At 33.5% G+C, this 23,705-nt stretch overlaps 1 protein-coding gene across 1 annotated transcript in view; it reads left to right on the top strand.

Annotated features, from left to right (window-relative positions):
* Nucleotides 1–23,476, top strand: part of KIFAP3 (kinesin associated protein 3) — a 182,426-nt gene extending 158,950 nt beyond the window's left edge. Inside the window, exon 20 of the mRNA XM_064594336.1 lies at nt 23,022–23,476. Within this exon, the coding sequence (XP_064450406.1) occupies nt 23,022–23,130 (109 nt within the window). The 3' untranslated portion in view covers nt 23,131–23,476. The remainder of the gene's footprint in view (nt 1–23,021) is intronic.
* The last annotated feature ends 229 nt before the right edge of the window (nt 23,477–23,705 follow it).

Here is a 23,705-nt window from a genome sequence, read left to right on the forward strand (position 1 = left end):
TTTTATTATAATTGTATTAGGTTATCCAAATAACATTGTTTTTAATATATGTAAACATGTATTTCAAGCCTAGTAATTAGTGCTATAATAATAATAATAATGTAATTATAATAAGAATTTAAATTCTTCCTCCTTTCATCAATATTAACCAATCAGAAATGTATGGTGAAATTTCTTAAAATGAATAAAACCATTTATAAGAAATAATACCATGTGACAGGTAAAATTTTATCTAAGGTAATGAAATTTTACTTTTAAACTTGTGGGATGGTGAAAACAGGAGAACAAGAGTGGCAATAGCTATGTAACACATTCTGATGAGAAAATTAAACCAATGCAAATAAGTGATTTTTACACTATGAGACTCTTGCTGTAACATAATTCTTACATTAAATTGCATTTTTCTTTCTAAATACTCCCATAGCAATTCTGCCACTTACTTTGTTTACTTCAGAAGATGGAATGTCTTAGGAGCCTTCTAAAAGTTTCAAGGAATAAAATGTTAAGGTGTTTTGTTTTTGTGTTTGTTTTTTGTCTAAATCAAAGTATACAAAGACTAGTAACTTGCATTTAGTTAGCATTTATATCATCATGTATTTCATTTGATCATCAATAGTGTGTGAGGTAGATAAGGGAAAGAGTAGTATCGTCCTTATTTTAACAAATGTAGAAAGGAAGGCTTAGAGATTTTTAAGGGGCTAGTCCAAAACCAGATAGCTAATAGTGAAGCCTTTACTGTTATACCATCATGGCCTCCAAAAGGCAAGCAGAGTTGTTAGTCTAACAGTGAACTGTGCTTTAGAGTGTCTTAGAGTAAATGTTATTAAAATTCAGAGTAAGATATGTGGTTTTTGTTATGCGGTATGACATTGTTTACCTACTTTAATACACTTGACACTGTTTATTACAAATTGGTGCTTCAGATTGCTTGGAGGCAAGTTGCTAAAAATGTATTAACACACACATACAGAAAAAAGAAAAAAAATGTATTAACACATTAACTAATTAGTTCATTACTGTTAAATTCTCTTAGGTACTTACTAGTTCATTAGGTTCTCCACATAGAATAATCTAGCCATATAAAAAAGGAGGATGAAATGAGTAAAATAATCTCAGTCTATAAGGGTTAATATCTCTTACAAACCATTTATTTAGCTAATTAACCAATGTAAATGTTTATATACATGATGCTATTATTTTAGGCCTATACATGAATCCTCATATATTAGTATTACTTATCTTATTTGTTTAGACATTTTATAGAGACAGCTTCTTTCTAGCCTTGAACAAAGGCAAGGAAATTTGGTTCTGCTACTTGGACACTAATGATTTGCATTTCCCAAGGAGAATTGAATTAGGTTTTATTAGTAATTTGGGCCCATAACTTTTAAGGCCAGATTTTATTAGATTATCACACATCAGCATTAGCAAATTGTAAACTTTACTGAAATACAGAAATACAAGCCAAAATTCAAGGCTTAGAATCCTGGAAACTTGGGAAGATGTTTTATCCTAGAGAAATTATACTCCTAACTTGGAAAAATATTTTAAGTGATTTACTTTCCTTTGGAAATTTAGAAGCAAGAGAAAAAGTTGGCAATAAAACTACCCTCGTTAAGTTTGTGGTAATTTTCAGTCTGGTGATCTGAGCAGAGTTTTTGGAGGCATACATGTTAGCTGTATATGAAGTCCAAAGATGCTCCCAAAGAAAACCAAATTTATTGTCACTTTATTTCAGACTTTTATTTAGATGAAATTCAGCATGACTGAGTCTATAAATTAGAAAAAAAGTAATCTGACTATGACTAGATCCTATAAAAATGTTAACACATCAATTATGGTGTAGCTTTGTACTAGAAGAAATGACATGGGAGTTAATCCAGTCATGACTAGGAAGTTAATTATATCACCACCTTTTAAGAGTGATTATCTAGTGTTAAAGTTTATACATTTTTTATATGTATTAATCACATTTTTGTTGACTCTACAGATATATAAAAATTAGTTGTAAATTTAAATGGAAAGAAAGTAGAAAGTCCACCAGCAGATATGAGTGCTTTTATGACATGCTCTTAGTTTCAAAAAAATGAGGTTTTTTTTTAAGGGAATGGGATGTAAATTACCATTATAAAGCCTTGCTTAGTGACATTCTAATTAAAATAACAAAATTGTAAGCAATTTGTTTGATAAACACCACCACCCCCTCCAAAAAAAAAAAAAAAGAGAGAGAGAGAGGAAAACGCAGTATGTCATCTCTTATGTCCTATAAATCTGGATTTGGTGATATTGAGTTTACTCCTAAACTCAGAGATATTTTCTAATTTAAAGTTGATTTATTGTAGCTCATCTGTGTTTTGATTAACAATGTGATTTAAGTATTCATGAACAATTGTTAAAAATTCCTTATATTAGAAATGTTAAATCAAATATTTTTTCTTATTTGTTTAAAAAATATGAAGTCTAGAGCCTATAGGTTTTTAAACATAATATTAATTAATTCCCATATTTCCCATATTGCCCATAGTCCTTCCAGATGTGCTATTACAAATAGCTTACCCTTCATATATGAGCCATATGGGTTCTGTAAACTGATTTGCACTTATTTTGAATAGGAATTGTATAGATTGCAGATGAATTATTAAAGTATATGTATAATTGCCAAATAAATCTAAGAGCAAAATATTAAATTGTAGTAAATGAGAAAAGAATGTGCAAATGAAGACCTGCCTGCTTTAATAACTTTAGTGGTTACCTTCTCAGTTTCAACCAAAAGAAAAGAGTTGCCTTTTTAAAAAATTTTTTTGGTTATTGTGTTTAAAAAAAAAAGGGGGGTCTATAAAACTGCTTACAGAAGTATCTAAGACAAAAACAAGGAAATATAATGTTCTAAACTCAGCCGGTCCAAACCACTTGAGCTGCTATGACAGCTCATAAAACTGAGAGTAGTTTTTAACTGGGCTCTGTTTTACATTGCCAAAGTGAATTTTCCTTGCAGGAAGTAGCCAGAGGGTTTATTTAGTTTCCAGTCCATGGCTTTGATCTTTCTGTACTGTCACATCTCGGGTTACATAGCCCTTTTTCACTGCAGTAAATCTGCAACAGTTAATGAGAATAAAATTTCCTCCTCCTTACTGATCACATGCTGTTAAATGCCAAACCACAGCCAACTGCATATTTGCAAAATTTTAGCTACAATGTATGAAAACAGTGCAATCAATTTAATCTTGTTGTCTTTGTAATTCATTTTATTGGGCTTTCTGCCTTTTTAAGTGACCTACTTTATCAAGTAAGTGGTTGCAAAGCCAAATCTGGGAGAAAGATTTAGAATGTTAGTAAACTGAGAGGCAAAAGGTGTGCATGTGTTGAGGAGGGGTGAAGAGGTGGGTGCACATGCATGTATACCACTATTGAGATTCAAATTGAGTCCCCTTTAATGCTTTTGAAATACCAAGCCTTCCTTTCTCTTCAAATAAGCTGATTTGTTATTACTTTGATTATATTGTATGTTCCATTTTAACATAAATTTTTACCTAATAAGTTTATTAGTAAGTCAGAACATTATTTTTCACTTTTGATTATAGAGAAGATTCTATAGTATTTAGTGGAATTTAAAGGATTTCAAAAAAGTTGATCTCTATATTATAAGAGCTGTTCTCAAAGTAAAAACTTTTTTTAAAAGATTTTATTTATTTATTTGACAGAGAGAGACACAGAGAGAGAGGGAACACAAGCAGGGGGAGTGGGAGAGGGAGAAGCAGGCCTCCCATGGAGCAGGGAGCCTGATGCAGGGCTCCATCCCAGGACCCTGGGATCATAACCTGAGCTGAAGGCAGATGCTTAACGACTGAGCCACCCAGGCGCCCCCAAAATAACATTTTTATCAGCACCTACTGAACTATCTTAATCAAATGGGTCATACTTAGTAATATTATAAATATCTGTTGAGTAAACCAATGGAAATTCAAAATCACATTAAGCAAGCTGAATTTTATACATTATTAAATGTATATATCTGCATACTGAAATATAATAAAATCTTATATTTTTTTATTTTCTTTTTTGGCTACAGTGAAATCTCAGTTGAGGCATTATTTGACTCAGTTAATATATGTTGTTAACTTTATTTCACTTATACCTTTAATCTTTTCGTCTGTCTTTTGTAGTTGGCAACTGGAATTTAACTTCCCTCCCAAGAAATTCACACTTAAAGGCCATTTTAGATGATAGCCATTGATAAATATACTCTATTAATACTATATGATTATATAGATCATATTTAAATATGTAAATATGATATATTATAAAATAAATTAGATAGAAAGAAAACTGCCTTTAGTTTCTCACCATTGAAGTCACAGTTACTGTTATAGCCATCTGCTTTCACAGAGTAAGGCATTTCTACTCTCATAAAAGTAAAAATGTTGGGCATAATACCCATTCATTGATTTAGATCACTATCATAAAAACAATGACTAAAAATGTATTGAAACTCAGAATATTTCTAAATTGGAGGCAATAAAATCACATCTCCTGATAAAACAGAGGGAGGACCCACTTTGGGAAAAGTGCCAGTTGTTAGTTACCCCAATAAGAAAGGAGGGTAGGAAAGGAGTGGCTTGAAAATTTTAAACGGCCCTAGGCCTTTCCAGCAGGTGTTACATATAATGTAGAAATGTTGAACTTTAACATTTTCGTTTGTTCTCTTGGAATTACTGTGTTTTCCAATAAGCCTGTCTATGTGTACTTAAACCGCAACATCATAGTTTGCAGGTGAAAAAAATGATTGAGGCTGAAATAAAATTTTAGCCTCTGTATCTGGTAGGGAAGGCTGTTCTATAGTCTGTTGCTTTGTTTTTCTGCAACTTTAAATCTGCATCAGACCATTAGTCCATAACCCACTCAAAATTCTCTATTTGAAAGTCCATGGAAAATTTCTGCACAAAGTAAACATTAATTTTTTTTTTTAAGATTTTATGTATTTATTTGACAGAGACACAGCGAGAGAGGGAACACATGCGGGGGAAGTGGGAGAGGGAGAAGCAGGCTTCCTGCAGAGCAGGGAGCCCGATGTGGGGCTCGATCCCAGGACCCTGAGATCACGACCTGAGCCGAAGGCAGATGCTTAACCAACTGAGCCACCCAGGTGCCCCAGTAAACATTAATTTTTTAAAAGTTTTTGTTGTTTTTTAAAAAAAATCTTAAGTGAAGCTGCTCAAAAAAGTTTGTTTCTAGAACATGAACAGTCCGGTCCAGTTTTAAATGAAACTACTGGAAAGGAGTAGAAACAACACAGGCTTCAATACCATACAGACTTAATCTTTATTTGAATTGTATTATTTGAAAAGTTATTCTCTAAAATGGTTTCACATCTGTCTACAGTCAGATATATTGATTAATAGTGATGGTATTTATGAAAAACACTGCTGAGTGCCAGGCAGTATGCTGATTGCTGCTTATTACATTCCTTATCTAATTTAATCTTAACAGCTCAGGGAAGAAGACATTATTAAGAAAAGCAAAGCTTATCAAGTTAAGCAACTTGCCCATGGTTATCATTCCACGACTTAATCTCTTATTTTTACCCATCTTTTTTTCTCCCTTCTGTTACAATTAAGGAAGTGTCCTTTTTTTCAAAGTCCAGTCCGTTCATTTGCTCTGAATTCCATCCCTTCTTGCCTCCTCAAGGACTTCTTCCACGCCACCCTTCTTTCCCCTCTACTGGGTCAGTCCTGCCAGTTTATAATCATAATCTGGAATCCCCCTAGTGAAATTCTCTTTGGCCCCACATCACATTTTACCTACTGCTCATCTCTCACTGCTTTCATGTAATACTCCTCAAAAGACTCCCATCTACCCTTCAGGTTCTCCAGTCTAGTTGAAATCACCAGTAACCTTCATAGTGCCAAGTCCAGTGGATGTTTCTTGTCTTTAACTCAGCTGTGTTTGGCACAGATGTCAAGGCCCTGCTTTTTGAATTCTCTTCTTTCATCTCTCAAGATACCCCATTTTTCTGATTTTCCACTGAGCCCTTCTCCATTCCTTTCCAGTGTTCTGTACTGGATATTCCTCTTCCTTTTCACCTTTTAACACCGCTTACTTCAGGGCTTTGGTTGTGTTCTCTATGACACCCACTACCTAAAGGATTTCATCTAGATTCCATGGCCTTAGATACAAACTATAACCTTATATTTTCATCTGAGACCTCTTCTCTGAGTACCAACCATTCCTGTCACTGTTTAACATATCCAGTTGAATGTTTCATAAAATCATCAAATGTAACTTTGATTTCCTACATGCAAATAGGTCCGTCCCCTAATCTCCCATCTCAGTGAATGTCACCATCATTCAGTAGGTCAAACCATAGACTTTGGAGTCTTTCTTGGTTCCTCCCTTTTCCTCAAATACTGCTTCCTCAAAGAGCCTTTTTCTGATGAAACTATCAAATCAGCTCTTTCTCCCCCATCCTATAGTTACTGTTTTAGCACCCTAATCATCTATTTTGTGGTTCACTTGTTTATAAACCTCCTTCCACAAGAATGTAGTCTCCAGAAGACCAGACTTTCTTATTCAATGTTGTTATCTACAGTGCCTGGCATACTCTAGTTCTCGGTACTTATTTGTTTAATAAATGAGTTATAAGGGTCAGAGCTGTTACTCAAACACATATATGTCTTACTCCATTTCCCATGCTGTATTTTATTTTCATTGTTAACTTTCAGTGTCTTAATTTTATATTTAATCTTTACTATTTCAGTAATCTTTCAAATGTACAATGCATAGTATTCATTATATATGTAATTGATATATATATAATGTGCTTGTATTATAAAATTTGAGATAGGAACCTATGCTATAGGAGAAAATTTTGAATAACATATAAAAGATAAAAACTGTCTTTTGAATTGCAGTATTTTATACAGATAAAGGTGCTTGCCTTTGTAGTTAGGATTGAATTAAGAAATTCTTAGTACCCATGTATTATACTACTACATATCTATTTGAATCTACTAAGAAATACTTATCTATACTGAATGTAAGCATTCTCTACCATAAAAAGAAATTACTGCCAAAAGGGATATTACAAGTTTTACATTAGTTTTCATTACCAAATAGCTTATGTTCTGTTAGAAACAAATTCTATGTCATACTTAAATTGAATAAAAGGGGATTTCTTTGATATTTCTTTCCTATTACTGGGTCTTAAATAATGACCTGTTGGTAATCAGTAAATCGGAAGTATAGCATATATACTGTTGGAGGTTATTTTGTTATTTCCAAAAGATACCTTTAACTTTTATTTAAAGAAATTTAATGAAATTATAGACTAATGACAAATGAAATTAACTTTATAGAGTATAAAATAAAGATATAGTCAAGGTAAGGGTGTGCATTAAATGTTTTAATACTTAAATTTTCCTTTACTCAGTAACCTTTTTAATTGACAAGCACTTGAATGGGCTCTAGGGATATAGAGATCAGTAAGAATTAATCACTTTCCCTTTGAGAAGCTTATGGTTCAGGGTTAAAATATAATTTTTTGAGATGTTATTCTTTATAGCAACTTTTTTTCTTTGAAAACATTTAAGGGTAATGTGTTAGCAGACCTAGAAAGGGAATTAATGAATTAATACTAAGTATATTATCAGTATTTGGACATGGTTGGTCTAATACATTTTTAGGTTATTCCCACACCTTGATTAAATAAATAAATGAATAAATAAATGAATAATAAATTTAATTGATTAAACTGATTAATAAATTTAATCATTAATAAATGATTAAATAAATGAATAAACAAATGTATTATACATTTCTGAATTGTCCTTAATCTTTAGAGGACACAGAATTAATCTTTAGAAAAGAATGTCACTCGGGCGCCTGGGTGGCTCAGTCATTAAGCGTCTGCCGTCAGCTCAGGTCATGATTCCGGGGTCCTGGGATTGAGCCCCACATCGGGCTTCCTGCTCAGCAGGGAGTCTGCTTCTCCCTCTCCCTCTCCCCCTGCTTGTGTACCTGCTTTCTCTCTCTCTCTCTGTCAAATAAATAAATTAAATCTTCAAAAGAAAAGAAAAGAATGCCACTCCATCTTAATAAACAGTTTTTTAAAAGTATGCTATTTGGAGTATTGCAATTTCTTAACTTCCATTACAAAAATTATACACCTTTAGTATTGTTTTAAAGAGAAAGAATCAGATAATCTGATGATGTTATATGTCAGTTATATCTCAAAGCTGGAAAAAAATAAAATTAAAAAAATTTTAAAGATGTGATGAATTTTCTTAGATAACAAAGCAAATAGAGTGATAGATTCAGATATTTTTGCATTTTAAGCTAAGCCGTGCAATACTTGACAAAGAATCCCATTATTATTGAAATACAACCTCTTGAATTATATAGGCTGTTTAATAAAACATTATACTTTGATGGTCTGGTAATTCCCTAGAATTTAATTACTTCATAGAACAATAAGCACTTTGGAAGGATTAGTCCAGATAGCAACTTGATGTGGCTCTGTAGTAGAGACAGTGCCTCTTTACAAACATACCAGTGTCCTACAAAACATAATTTGAATAACTGCGAGGTTTGAGGAGAGCCATTATATCAGAGTTTGATGTGAATGTTGATTTCTGATGCCTCCCATCTCATGAGCAAAGGTTTACTGAGTAGAAACCTTTCATTTTACATAGTAGGTAGGTGGGTAGGTAGGTAGGCAAGCAGATAGATTTTCCCAAGGGAACATATGACACTACATTTTAGTCTTTGAACTTCTTTTAACATTGACATTGTTGATGTCAATTTTAGTAATGGGAAATTATTTTAGTAATAGGAAAGAAATTTTAGTAATAGGAATTTTAGTAATAGGAAAGAAATATCAAAGAAACCCCCTTTTATTCAATTTAAGTATGACATAGAATTTGTTTCTAACAGAATGTAAGCTATTTGGTAATGAAAACTAATGTAAAACTTGTAATATCCCTATCATTGACTATTGATGAACTCTCAAAACTTTTAATTGAAAGGGTTTTAGATTACAAAGATTTGTATCAGGTTTTCTCATTAAAAAAAAAAGGCAGTAAACTTCCATTGGTGGTTATTTGGAAATGGAGGAGATGTCTGGAGTTAAGGAGATTAATTATAGACTATAATCCTGTAGATTATAATCCTGTAGGAATTTTAGGTCAATATGCAGTCTTTCAGTAGTAGCCCAAACCACTTGGTAATCTCATAACTGCTTAGTGCCTTCTATTAATTAAATAGCTCAGATCTACTTTGAAGAGACAAATGGGACAGTCTGTAGTGGAATCAATTTTCAAATGTTGCTTTGTTTTTATATTTCAGAAGAATGATTAGTAATTTTCTAAACTGCATATACTTTAATAGTTAATTGTAAGTAAATGTAAAATCTGTGTATGTCTATGTTGGTTTTTATGGAAAAGCTACATGTTTCTAGTCTCATTTCAGACTAGAGAGGCACAATCAACAGAAGCTTTCTTATGTCCTTTGAGTTAAAAATTATAAAATAGCCTTTTGAATAGACTCATAAACAGGGCCATAATTAATGATTTCCTGAATATCTTCTCTTTTGTGGGCATAAATCTGCGTTATATTCAAGTAATATCATGTAAATTGAGCCTCTTTTCTTTGTTTATCTTTTTTTTAATTATTATTATGTTAATCACCATACATTACATCATTAGTTTTAGATGTAGTGTTCCATGATTCATTGTTTGTGCATAACACCCAGTGCTCCATGCAGAACGTGCCCTCCTCAATACCCACCACCAGGCTAACCCATCCTCCCACCCCCCTCCCCTCTAGAACCCTGTTTGTTTTTCAGAGTCCATCGTCTCTCATGGTTCGTCTCCCCCTCCGATTTCCCCTGCTTCATTTTTCCCTTCCTGCTATCTTCTTCCTTTATTTATTTATTTATTTATTTTACTAAAGTTAATACATCCCAGTTTTTCAGAAATTCTTTCCATTTCAGGTTTTTCCAGCCAAAACCAAAGCACTTTCATTTTGGCCTGTCAGAAATTAAAAGACAATACAGTCTAAAAAGGAATCCAGATTTGTGTTAACAGTATCAAGTGGCTAATTTAGAGCCCCTCAAATGTGAAAGGATGGGAGGAGGCTTCTATGAACATAGTTAGGCAAGTAAATTTTTAAATTGCAACTGTAACCTAAAAATTACATATTTTCAAATTGTTACAAGAAACCCCATAAAGCTTTGTTTACGTGGGTGTTCAAATATCATGCTAAGACCTTTTTGGGGATGGGATGGTAAAAGACCAGGAATTCTTTAAAGTCTTAAAAATTAAAAAAAAAAAAAAAAACGTTTTCTGGGTTTTAGGGGCTTTATAAATATTGGACTATTGTAATTTAACTTGTTCTCTGTATACACTAAAGGGAAAAAAGGAACTATTACAATTTCTTACAGTTGCATCTTGCCTTTTCCCCTAAAGTCTTGAGGGTGGGGAGTACTATTTTCCATCATCAAGTGAACACCATGGTCCTTTTAAATAAGTCAATTTGTAATCTTTCCTTGTCCTACATACTTGAAAAAACTAACTTAGATATACCTATATGCTAGTTTGAAGTATTGCCTAAAACCTTATACTGCCTTATAATCTCAAAAATGTATGGTTGGTGCATTCCCATCTCCCTGAAGATTTCTCCTCATAGTTGGCCAGCTTTGCTTATAAGTCCCAGATTGTCAGGTTGGCACAACCCCAAGATAATGAACATCACAGAATGAAAATACCCTAAACACACGCATGACCTGTGCCCTTTTCAAACAGCAGTAAACCTGAGTACAGAAATGTGTGCAGTTTGGGAAGTGATGATTTGTGTGGAATAACTAAAAACCTTACCCTTGATTTACTACTTTCAAAATAAACTCACTGAATATAAAATAAGGTAAAAAAGCATATAAAGAGACATTCCTGGTATTTTTCATTCCTACATGTGTTGTATCATTTGCATCAGTCATGATATAGAATCTGAAGGGTTTTGATTGAATAACCTTATTTATACAAGCAGTCTAGTCTCACTATGGTAAAAGGAAGATATGATTGGCCATGGCATTATTTTAGTGCAATAACAATTAGTTGCCTATGTGTAGGCATAAATCTCTATGAATTATGTAACAGCCCTATAAAAACAAACAGAAAGCATGGGTAAGAAGCATGCCAAGTATGATAGAGTATCTCTTAACTGTCTAGATTTTATGGCAGGAGCCAGAATTTCATAAGTATTTTTAGGGAAGGCTCTATCATTTTCATATGTCATAACAATAACAACACCAAATATATAGGAGTCTCTGTACTGTTCTTGTAAGAGACTTGGAAGTATAATAATCTCAAGGCAGATGTTAAAAGGGATAGCCATTATTCTTATTTTACAAAAAAAAAAATTATGACAGTTACAAATATAGACTGTAACAAGTTATATCATTAGAAGCAGAAATCATATCCAGATATTCTGGTTTTGAGGTCATTGCGCCCCACTAACTTTAATAAAATTCAGGAGTTGTTGATAAGTTCATACTTAAGTTAGTTTTGCTAATAAACATAATTTCCAATTCTTAAATTAAGGGAGAAAAAATGTCCATGTATGTCAGTAATAGAGAAAAAAAAGTATGCTGTTTTCTTATATTGCTTTAAAAATAACTTTAAAATATGGTAATAGGGTATAAATTGTTAGAATCATATACTTATACATTCCAGTCTACACTGAATTTGCTTGGAATCAATGCAACATGTGCCTAAAGGGTGCTTGGCCCCATTCTGTGAAGATGATACAGAAATACCTTGTTTTGTCATCAGAAGATTACAGTCTGGTTAAACAGAATGACTTTAATCAGTCCATATCTTGACAATCTAAAATTGGCCTTAGACAAAAGTAGAACGTGAACTCATTTTTGTTTTGGTTTTGCAGACCCATAATGTAACAAATGTATTTTCAAGGACAAGAGAGCTTATGAAATTTAAGAGTAGAGATTTACTTTAGTACCTGTTCTTCTAGTGATAAAATGCAATGTTGAATATTCTACAGTATACTGAGATTTTTAATGCTCTAGAAGACACTAAATAACTGAAATATTTATCTGACCTGTAGTGATTACTGAAATTACTGAATTAGTGGCTGAAAGTATTTATATAACACTGCCCAAAATAGATGCCTTAAAATATCATAATAATGTAAGGCAATACATTTTAGTTGTATAATTAATATTATAAATATTACTTTGGATCAAATTTTCACACTTTCATGCTTAGCTATTCACTTTCAGTTTATTTAAGTATAGTTTCTATTATCCATACTTGTGCCCTCAATTTTAGAAAAATACTGCTTGGTTTGATTTTAGGTACCAAAATAAGTCTTTACTTATCAACCAGCATTTTATTTTTATTAGCCTAAAAATTATTGAGACAAATGAATAAGTAGACTATGACATAAATTGGAAACTTTACATTAAGCTTCTTATATTTGATAAGATTTTTGAGATTGTTTTTTTTTTATAACAAAAACTTATCCACCTCTTATGTGAAGTAGTAAAAGAAAGTGAAAGCTTGGGGCGCCTGGGTGGCTCAGCCGTTAAGCGTCTGCCTTCAGCTCAGGTCATGGTCCCAGGGTCCTGGGATCGAGCCCCACATCGGGCTCCCTGCTCCGAGGGAAGCCTGCTTCTCCCTCTCCCACTCCCCCTGCTTGTGTTCCTACTCTCGCTCTCTCTCTCTCTGTGTCAAATAAATAAATAAAATGTTTAAAAAAAAAAAAGAAAGAACGTGAAAGCTTTTAAAACTATATCAAAATATCCTCAAACTGTACTATTTATTTAAGGATTTGTGAGACAAGGTTTTAACAGAAGCTTAATGTTAACTTTTCATTTCTGAGAGAGTGGTATATTGCATTCATGCTAGATAGCCATATTTACTCTGTGTCCATATGTCAGATTTCTGTCTGTTTCATAAAGAAAGATGGGGAGTTGATATAGTCCATTTTGCATAGTACTCATGATAATTTTAGATTCTCTTCCATCTCTTGAACTTGTTCATTTTGGTAATATATTATCACTTTAAGAGTCTGAATGATGCTTAAATTACAGTAACTGAGCCTGAAAAGTTTATAGTACTAGTATTAATTTTTGAATTATGCTCAAGGTCTTAGACCTTGCAGCATGTTTAGTTTCTTTTCATTTCTTATTAGTATTTTTCAGTACTTAATAGTCTCCTGCTCCCACCTCCAACAAGAACTTCTCTCTGTTCAACATCAGAAACATTTTCCTATTTGGCATGTGCTTTCTAGTTCCCCAAGCAGTATAAGCAAATTGGAAAGTTCAGCTGTCATTCTTGGAAGGTCATAGATCACACTAGCAGCCTGAGTAATCCAAGAGGTTTTAAGTATCATAGCATTTAGTTTAAAGTGAAATTTGCTCTGACAGGGCTGGCAGACCAATAGGAAAAAGAAATATTTGTGCTTGGAGAAGTGCATATGTAGAGACCAAGAGTATAACTGATGGCTGGAAGTGATTTCAGTCTAAAAAAACAAATCATTAAGAGAGTGCATAGGGGTAAAATACACAGTTCATATTTTAAAGAGTCTCAAAATGAACCAGCAACTAAGGTTAGCATTACATAGTAATTAGCTGTGGTGTTCAGGCTTTAACTCACTCAGTACCAGACAGTATGGTTAAACTATCACTGTGAAAACATTGCTACTTATGTTATATTCTCTACTTTAAGCCTACAGCAGTAATTTTTGTACCTTAAAAAACCAAGGTATTATGACAGATTATATAAATGTTGAACCAGTAACAGACAAACAATTATTCAAAGGAGGTGCTAATGACTCAGTTTATTGACCTAGGGGTTACTTAAGCAGCTCAGTAACTTCCCTTAACATTTGGTGGTATGAAATGAGGCACTGCTTGATATTATAGAACTGCCAGTTTCAAGAAGTCCTTGCACTTAATTGAAGAAATGTAAGTTAAAGATGACTAGATGGTACACTTTCATTAAAAGAATTATTATAGAAAGTTTGAGACCATTTTAGCTTTGAGTAAATATCACTTCAGCTCGATAATCACATCTGACAGCTTCCATTAGGTACCTATGAGAGTATTTTTTCTGTTAATTGCTACAAATTAGGAAAAAGAAAATATCTTCTCATGGCTCCAATTATTTCTTTCAAGTCATTGTTCTCTTCAAGCAAGCCAGTTCTGAGTCACAGGAGTACAAGGTTGATATATTCTTTTCTTGAATGTGCAGGGCAGAATAATAAGAGTAAAATGGAAAGGACTTCCAGCAAGATGATAAACTGAGCTGACTTAGAAGTGCCCCCATATAGATATATAGAAAAGATGGATAAAATGTAACAAAAATTTATAATTCATGGCCAGATTCACAAAGATAAGAAATGTACCAAGTCACACACACTAACCACCCACAAGAATATATTGAACTAGATATAGGTTATATAGTATAGGAAAATGAAACTGAATTCCCTGAAGCCTGGAACTTCCATGGGCGGCCTTTTTCTCATCATTGAAAAAAAGACTAGATAATCTTAATTTACAAGCCTGGAAAAGTGACCAAAACTTATCTTCTGCCCCAAGACCCTAGGTTAGGAGGATAGTCGTCCAAGGGAAAGAAGAATCACAAGCTTTCTCAATGTGCATGAGTGGGTTCAGAATTTATTCATCTAATTCAGGGAACCCCAAATCAAGAAATTATCCTTAAAATTGTTCCAGGACAAGACCCTGGGGATTCCTGGGGTCTTGATATATGATAAACAAATACAGAACCTCTCTGTAGAAATATTTCCAAGTTCAAGGGCCAACAGACAGGCAAAAATAAATGAATAAATTAAAAAACCTGAAGTTGAACACAGTAAAAAATTGTAAAGCTCATGAAGAAAGGACTGTCATGAAGTTGAATTGTCAGGTACCAACAGTAAGAGAGGGTGCCCAAGAACTAGAGTTAATAGAAGAGTCTCAATTACACTATAACATTTTTAAAAATAAAAAGGAATTTAGAAAATTCATGCAATGGTATAATATGAAAAAGTGCCAACTATAATATCTCCACATAAAAAAATAAAATAGCCCCTGGAGATGGGTTAAACAACAGATTAAGATGCATTATAAGAGAAGTGTGAATTAAACGAAATTAGAGGAGCATCAGTGAAATGGAATTTCTTTACCATTTGGAATAAATCAGTGACTATTTTACACATGCTTCTTCCATCATTACTACAAATTAGTTTTTATCTGAAGCATCTTAGTATAGTAACTAAATTGAAAGGATCTGTCCCCAAGGTGGTATATTTCCCCTAAGAACTGACAGATGTCTTTAAAAAAATTTTTTTTAATAAATTCCAGATGAATGCTCTAAATACAGCCTCCCACTGCTCATATCACTTGCCCTTGATTTTTGGAAAAATATTACTTGGTTTGATTTCACTAAAATGTGATTCTTTAAGATTCATTAGCCATTTAGTTTTATCATGATAAAAGGAAAATTGATACTCATGTATATAAAAGATTAAGAATAAAAACTAAATGGAAAATGACAGCTAAACTTGATCTATATTGGTAAAGCTCATCAAAAGACTACTTAATTGTACTCATCTACTCACTAATACAAAGGCTCAAGTTCACTAAGTAACACCCTTCAGCAACCTAAAATAAATATGTATTACGTACAAATTTATAGAGACAAGATGCTTTTGACAGGTTCAATGAAAATTTTAGAAGTTGTCGTATAGTTGTAGTACCTTAACAAGCACATGCCTTACATCTTTCCATGTCCAAGATGATCAGCATCTTCCATTTTCATAGGCCCCCACATTCACAAAACTTTTTTGCATGTGAATATTCTTATTTAGCTCTAACTAAATTATTTCACATTTGCAAGAGGAGAACACTGAGTATATGAGAAAGCAATGGAAACCACATTCTGTCAATGTTAAATATGCTCAAGAGTTTAAATTTGATAAAACTTGCTTTAAAACTTTGTAAATGGTACTCAGTGATAAGACAAGCTCTCCATCTAGTGGTTGGTTTATAAATTACAAGCATTTAGATCTCAATTTAAGACCTCTAATGATAGGTATAATTTTATAGGCATCTCATTCTATCTATACTTCTCTTGTTACTATGTATAAGAATTTCAATAAAAAATGTTCTCTTCTGCCAGAATAGTTCAGCCTTACCTATTGAATACAAAGGCGAACTACTTCTACAGTCTGATTTCATCTACCTGGAATACCACAGCCTCTTAGTTATTTGATGAAGCGTACAGTAAAGGGACAAAATTGTTTCATTCCAATTAACTATAACCTCTAAAATTTCAGCCAGTTTTGAAGTTCTTTCCCTTCATTCTCAAATGGTAAAAGTATAGGGACGCCCGGGTGGCTCAGTTGGTTAAGCATCTGCTTTCAGCGCAGGTCATGGTCCCAGCGTCCTGGGATCGAGTCCCAGATGGGGCTTCCTGCTCAGAGGGGAGCCTGCTTCTGCCTGCAGCTCCTCCTGCTTTGTGCTCTCTCTCTCTCTCTCTGGCAAATAAATAAATAAATAAAATCTTTTTTTAAAAAATGGTAAAAGTATAACTAAAAAACCCATTTCAAAAGAGAAAAGATACCATTTCTGTCAGGAAAGGTAGCATATTTGATTGTTACCTCTACAGGCTCTCATTACTTTACACACGGACAGCCATAAATTCTCTTAAATGTTCCCTGTGCTTTTGTCTCTTAACACCCGTAGTTACCACAGTTATCTTGATAAAACACAGAAGTAAGTTTTTCCCATTTTTAAAAAGCAGAGACAACTCTCCAAAAGTGTATAGTTAGCATGGCATATGAAGAGCTTTCAAAATCTAGTCTTAACCTCCATTTCTAGCCTTATCTTCTGCCACTTGCTTTCACTATAAACCTAAGACTTTAAGCATAACAAACCAGTTGCTGTTCTTTAGCTCCTTCTCTCTCTTGCTCAGGCTGCCACATTAGGAGTTCTCTCTCTTCACCTCTGAAGTCCTGCTTGTCCTTTTAGATTCATCCATTCATACAATAAAATACTTTTTGAACGCCGGCTCCATGTCAGATACAAAGCTAGCTGCTAGTGATATAGCAATTAATAAGACAGTGACAGTCTTTACCCCTTTATGTATTTTCTATGAAAGTACTTTCATAGAAAATAAAGTAAAAAGATATATAAATAAAAATAGATATAGTCAGGAAGTGACAGATGCATTAAAATAAAAGTATTTTCGGGGCACCTGTGTGGTACAGTTGATTAAGCGTCCGACTCTTGGTTTCAGCTGGGGTCATGATCCTCAGGGTCGTGAGATTGAGCCCCGCATTGGGCTCCGCACTCAGTGCAGAGTCTCCTTGGGACTCTCTCCCTCTCCTTCTGCCCTTCCTGCCACTTGCTCGCTCACTCTCTCTCAAATAAATAAATCTTTTAAAAAAAAGTATTTTCTTTAAAGACTTTCTAGCACCCTAGATTCGTTTGTAACAATATATACATACCTCTAATATACTCTCACCTTATACTAAATATCTGTTCCTCTTCTATTCTTCTGTAGTAATTTATAAATGTACTAGGGTAATACAACATATTATGGGAACTTTGTTCCATGTTTAGTTGCCTCCAATCCATGCTCAAGGACCATGTCTTATTACTGCCTTCCCAGTACCACATTTTTTTTTTTTAACATTGACTGTCAACACTATACATAACACATTGTAGGAACTCATGTACTATTTGGATGGATGGATGGATGGATGGATGGATGGATGGATAGATAGATACAAAGGATCCATTACATTGCACTACTACAGTTTCATAATACTAAATTTCTCATGACAAATTATAGTTAAGCTGAAATTACTCTGATGATCAATTTATAATCTTAGGAAAATAAAAATACTGATTTTGATTCTATGATCAATATATTGGAACAATTGATAAAAAGAATGAACTGTTCTAGAAAGCTATTATGGGATCATTTCATGCAGCTCTATAATATCCTGGAAGGCTTCCTCTGAAGAAAGTTAGCCTATGTTAAGTCCTTTCACTTGATAATCCCAAAAGAATTCCAGCCTTCAGTATTATCCTATGGATCACAAAGATAGGTAGTTAATAAGAATCACTACCCTCTATCAATACAAATATATTTATAAATATAAATATTGTCATAAAGGTTTTTATTTTAGGGAGAATAGAATTCCTAAAGAAAGACCCAAACCAAAAAGATGAAATTCAACGTGAAAATGTGTATACACAGACACACAACTACACACACACATACACATTCAGTGTGAGCCATTTTGTAGTAAGGAGTCCTTGAAAAATTTAAGATCAATGCATTTTCAGCCTACATTATTAGAGAGTTAGAAACAGGATCTCATTATATTCTATGCTGGTTTCAGACCACATAGTAAGTACAGTATCACATTATTTTCACTTCTTCATTTTAAGATAAAAATTGAAAAATATCAAAGTTAGAGAGCAAATGAGATGGTAAACTTTCTAGAGAGCATGTCATGAGGATTGATTAAATGAAAGTTGTGAAATAGCCATATTAAAGAAGAATTAGATTTCTTTTGTGGTTCCAGAGGGTAATTCTAGATTTCAGATCAAGATAAAGAACTTTCTAATAGTTTGATGGGCCCATAAATGGAATGAACTGCCTTGTGAGCATTCCCATTTATGGAGATGTTCTGCAAAGAATTCAATAGACCCGGTCAAGGATGTTGTGAATGGAAGCATAGTCTAGATTATTTCTAAAAATGTTTCCAAGTCAAAGATTCTTTGAACCTATGATAAGAGAACTTGGCTTGAATTTACTTTTTATTTATTTTTTGTAACATCCTCTAATATATTCACTATTTGTTCTGCATTCATTTTGCTGACTTGGGAATTTCAAAGAAGATAAAGAGTTGTGTTGCTTTTACCTAATTTTAATAAAATAATGATAATACTTTTCACTTATGCAGCACTTTTCATCCAAGGATTTCAAAGTGCTTTACAAATATGCACTAATTAAGCCTCACAAACAGCTAGAGGTAGGTGATTTTCTTCCCTCTCTACAGGAATGTCAACTCTGGCACAGAAGTCCAATAAGAGCCTCAGAGTGCCTAGGATTCTTTACTGGCTGTCATTCCCTTTGTAATGTGCTGCATGTGAAGTATCACTTGTCATGCCTGGATTTCTTTTTCTCCCCTCTCTGAATTATTGCAAGTTTAGAAATACAATGAATGCTGTTAAAAATATGTTTGAAGCCTTGTCACTATTATAGAAAATTCTGTCTCCTGCTTGCTGAATGCTAATTAGATTTCCAAATGTTTGTTTAAAGATAAAATCTAGATGTGATTTTATATTTGTTGTTGAATTTTAAATATAATTTTTTTACTCATGAAGAATTTGTCATTTTCCTTTCTAGGTACCCCCAAATCACTGTTCTTGGGACATAAAACTTAGTAGCAGAAGGATTTGGGGGCCTTACCTTTCCTGGTTGTCTTTTCACAACAAACAGGAAGCATTTTCTTTGAACTAGAAATATATATTTTTAAGAAGAGATTGCATTTTGTTATGTTTGCTAATTTAAAGGTAAAAAAAATGATATCTAGACATTGAGGATGATGGTTAAATGAGACTACATAGTCCTATTTTAAAAGTGGTCTAGTAGTGGTATATTCTGATCTAGAGGGACACACCCTTTCTGTGTAGGTTAGGAGTACCAGGAAGAAAATATGTACATATGGAGACATACATGCAGTGTTAGATTAAATTCCAGTATAAATAGCCAAATATACAAACTCTCATCTGGAGGAGAACGGTCACACAGGGTAAGAGCTCCGTTTCCCTGGGTTCTTGGGGTTCCTAGTGAGGGCCCGCCTGTGCCTTTGTACCGTGTGCTCTAAGTCCTTAGTGGATCAAGAAAGCAGAGTTTTCGCTGCCACACTTCCCTTTTACAGTCACGGTTTCTACCCCTTACATAAAGAGTCTATCTGCTCCTGCTTAAAGGAAAACTTACTATTTGCTCTCCTCATTTTGAACCAGATTCAACATTAACAAGGCTACATCTTTATTCCAAGGAAGAAAGTACAACAAATGTCCCCATATCCCAAAAGAATATCTATCTGCAGGTTTCAGCATCCTGAAAAGTCCAGTTTCACCTCTATATTAGAACCAAATAAGAGATTAAAGAATCAAGCTAATCTGTTTCAGAGTGAATTTTATTTAAAAGATATTAATTGTGTAGATATAGCTGATCTTTCATAATACAAAAGGACCGAGGACTTACATCAAAGCACCATCCAAACTGGTCATAATGTTTCAGACCTTCTTTTCTTTAAACAGCAAGTTCATCTGTGATACATGATGGATAATTACAGAAAAACTCATCTTAAGAGTTTCTATTTTTTCTCCTTAAATTGTTTTCCCAAATGATATCTATGGAAGTTCAAAAAAATTTGGCCTGAACACACAGATGTCTCTGGGTGAACTGTTGACTGCATAAATAGAACTTTATTACAGTAAACTTGCAGGCTCAGAAACTCAAACTCATCAGTGCTCAAGGTTTGATCCTACTTTAATTGACTTGGGGGTGCCAGTTCTTACCAACAATGTGACTAACAAATTTTTTAAAAAACAGCTGAATATCCATTTGTCAATTTACATCAGGCAGATTGGTTAATGTCTAAGTTTACCCTTTTCCATCGTCAAGCCACATAGGAATACAATAATCGGAAGTTTGCCTATCAGTCATAGAAATAAAATACAGTTTTGCAGTTTGAATGTACAGTGACCTCTCAGAACCTTTTTTAAGACCCATTCCTCAATGAGGACAAGCCTGCCAAAAAGGTCAGATATTCCTTATAGTGTTATAGGTCATCCCAAGGAATTGCTTGGGTTGGTTACCAACAATTGCCTCTGAGGAACATCTTGTTCTGTGCCAACATGGCTGACAGTTTCCCTTCTGAGGATTCTCTTCTTCTTTTAGATAGAACTACAGTACTATTGTTGTGAGTTCCTCTGTAAGATGTTCTGTTTTTAAGGTGCCTTTGCATGTTTCTTTACTGATCTACTCTGCCTCTTGTTCCCAAATTCCTGAAAGCCTCTAGATTGAGAAAGACAAAATTAACTTGAGTTCAACCTAAGTCTCCTGCTATTCAGCCTGAGAAGAGATGCTAAAAAATATAAGCAGTGTCCAAAGGCAGGCAGTAAGTAGATGAAAAAGGAAGGAGTTGAAATTCATAAGCTATACAATCAACCTTTACATAATTGAGAGTTGTTTGGATACATGAGTATTTGTTAGCCTTAGTGCTTCAGGAGAAAAATGTCAACAGCCAACTTTTCCTCTAATTTTAAACTGATAAGGTGTATCTGAGTTCATGGGCTGCGTTACTTTCTGAAACCTCTTTAAAGCTGCCTCTAGAGCAATGTTTCCCTTCATTATAAAATTAAAATTTCTTCCCAGGAGACCAAAGTAGGAAGGACATGCCTAAATTTTGCCATTTCAAAATAAAATTCAGACTTAAAAATTTCAACCAACTTTTAGGAATTCTAAACACAGTTTTTCATTTAGAAGGTGCCCAAAAAGTTTGTTTTCTTCAGGATCACTCACTAACAAGTGCTAACGTAAAATTTATATCTCAGAAAACCCATTACCCTGAGCCATGGATTTACATGAATAATATGCCCTATATGTATTATAGTTACTTACATTTAGTATTTAGTCCTATCTCAGTACACACATGGCCATGCATGCACATACTTACACAAATTATTTAAAACCTTAACATTTTAATAGTTACTTCTATTGTGTTTTAACTTAATCTTATTTTGAGTTGTGAGAGGAAGTTAGTGCCTATATAATTTTTAATCATATTGAGATTTTGCTGATAAGGTATCTTTCCATCTAGTATACTCTGAAATCTTAAAACATTTAAATATATTTATTTTTTCCAAAGTTTGTGTTTCTCCGTTATCAATTGTTTCCTTTGATTGGAAATAAGCTCACTAGCATTCACTGCATGAGCTATGCATGAGCATGTCATAGCTTCCATCTTTGCCCGGCAAGATAAATCTCTTGTCATTTTGCTAAGTGTTGGATAATTGTCTGATCCTTAAAAAGTGCTTTGGAGAACAGATTTTCTTTTAAATTTATTAATAGATGAAAGAATACTTTTTTAGAGTAAAGTTTATCCATGCTTCAAATATCTTTATAACTCTGAAAGTTATGTTTAGGCTTCTGTTATTTCCATAGAATAAACTGAAACAAAATTTATAATTATCTTGCTGTCATTCAAAAGAAACATGTACGATTTATTTGTTTTGTTTTATTGAGGAGTCAGAGAAGAATTGCAGATCAAATCTGGCTAACTTAAATATTGTAAAAATCCTTGTCTTATTCTTTCAGTTTAGGCTTATAGTATGATTTGGCCCTAAGTGAGAATTTACTGCTAAAATTCAAAATGTGTGTCCTTATTAATAATACTATATCTTCATATGAAAAAATGATCTTATTATAAATAACAAAACTCATTTTACTACAATTTTAGTTTTATTATTCCCTAGCAGTGTATTACTGATACTTGCTAGCACATAAAATCTTTTCATATTCTGGCATAAAAGCCATATATGAATGTAATTTATTAAAAGTTTTCTGATCTGTCCTCCTCTTTGTCTTGAATAGTACCTGATGACAGAGGTTTCCAACATTTTTAACACATTGTTAGAAGTAAATATTTATTTTGCACATATTTGTGGCTATATTAATTTAATATTATACATATTATATATATATAACATAACGTATACGTGTATATTTCATATATATATATATGTGTGTGTGTGTGTATACAAACACACACAAGAAAAAGGCCTAAGGATAGCCACATAAATCACTTTTGCTGCTAGGAAGAGAGTACTGGAGGTGTAAAGTTCCCAGCCTCCTCTTGGCCTACATTGTGGATGGGTGATGAGCAATATAACTTATCATTCCTTTTTCTCTTTTCAGCCTTGGAATGGATGGCTTTGGCCAATCAGTTGGTATTCTTGGACGCCCTGCCACAGCTTATGGATTCCGCCCTGATGAACCCTACTACTATGGCTATGGATCTCGATAAAGTCACACCTTTCCATATGTACTCTCAACTTAGAAGAAATCTGTGTGGGTTGGGTTAACTTTGAATCTTGGCTAATAATGCATGTTGATATTATCGTGGGTCTGTTTTCTTTTTTTTCCATGCTGTTAGCTACAAATTAACTCTGATCCCTCTGTCCTCTGTTAAGTACAGTTGATGTTTGACACTGTTCACCGCATCTTGATGCTGAATAACATTTCCCATGTTATTCAAAGAGACGCAAAAGTAAATGCTGAAAAGCAACCAGACTGGAAAACAAACACTACATTATGTACACTAAGTGACTAAATTTAATTTCTATTAAAAAGAAGGATAAAGTACAAACAAATTAGCGAAAGTCATGTGTTTCTATTTAATGTGTTTCATTAGGAGTTTCATGCTTATATAGGGTGCATATGAATTTTCTTTTTCCCTGCCCTTTTTCCCCCTTGTAAACCCTTGAGTATTTCATGTGATGTGTGCTACTTTAGAATTTATAAAAAGAGTATCACCTTCTTTTTTCCATGCCATCTGCCTTTTCAGGGTTGCTTCCCAAAGTGAACTAGTTTTCAGTTAAC

Source organism: Mirounga angustirostris, unplaced genomic scaffold (genome assembly GCF_029215605.1).
Source record: "Mirounga angustirostris isolate CCGP_5_RB_7025 unplaced genomic scaffold, mMirAng1.0.hap1 SCAF_6, whole genome shotgun sequence".
Lineage (NCBI taxonomy): Eukaryota > Metazoa > Chordata > Mammalia > Carnivora > Phocidae > Mirounga > Mirounga angustirostris.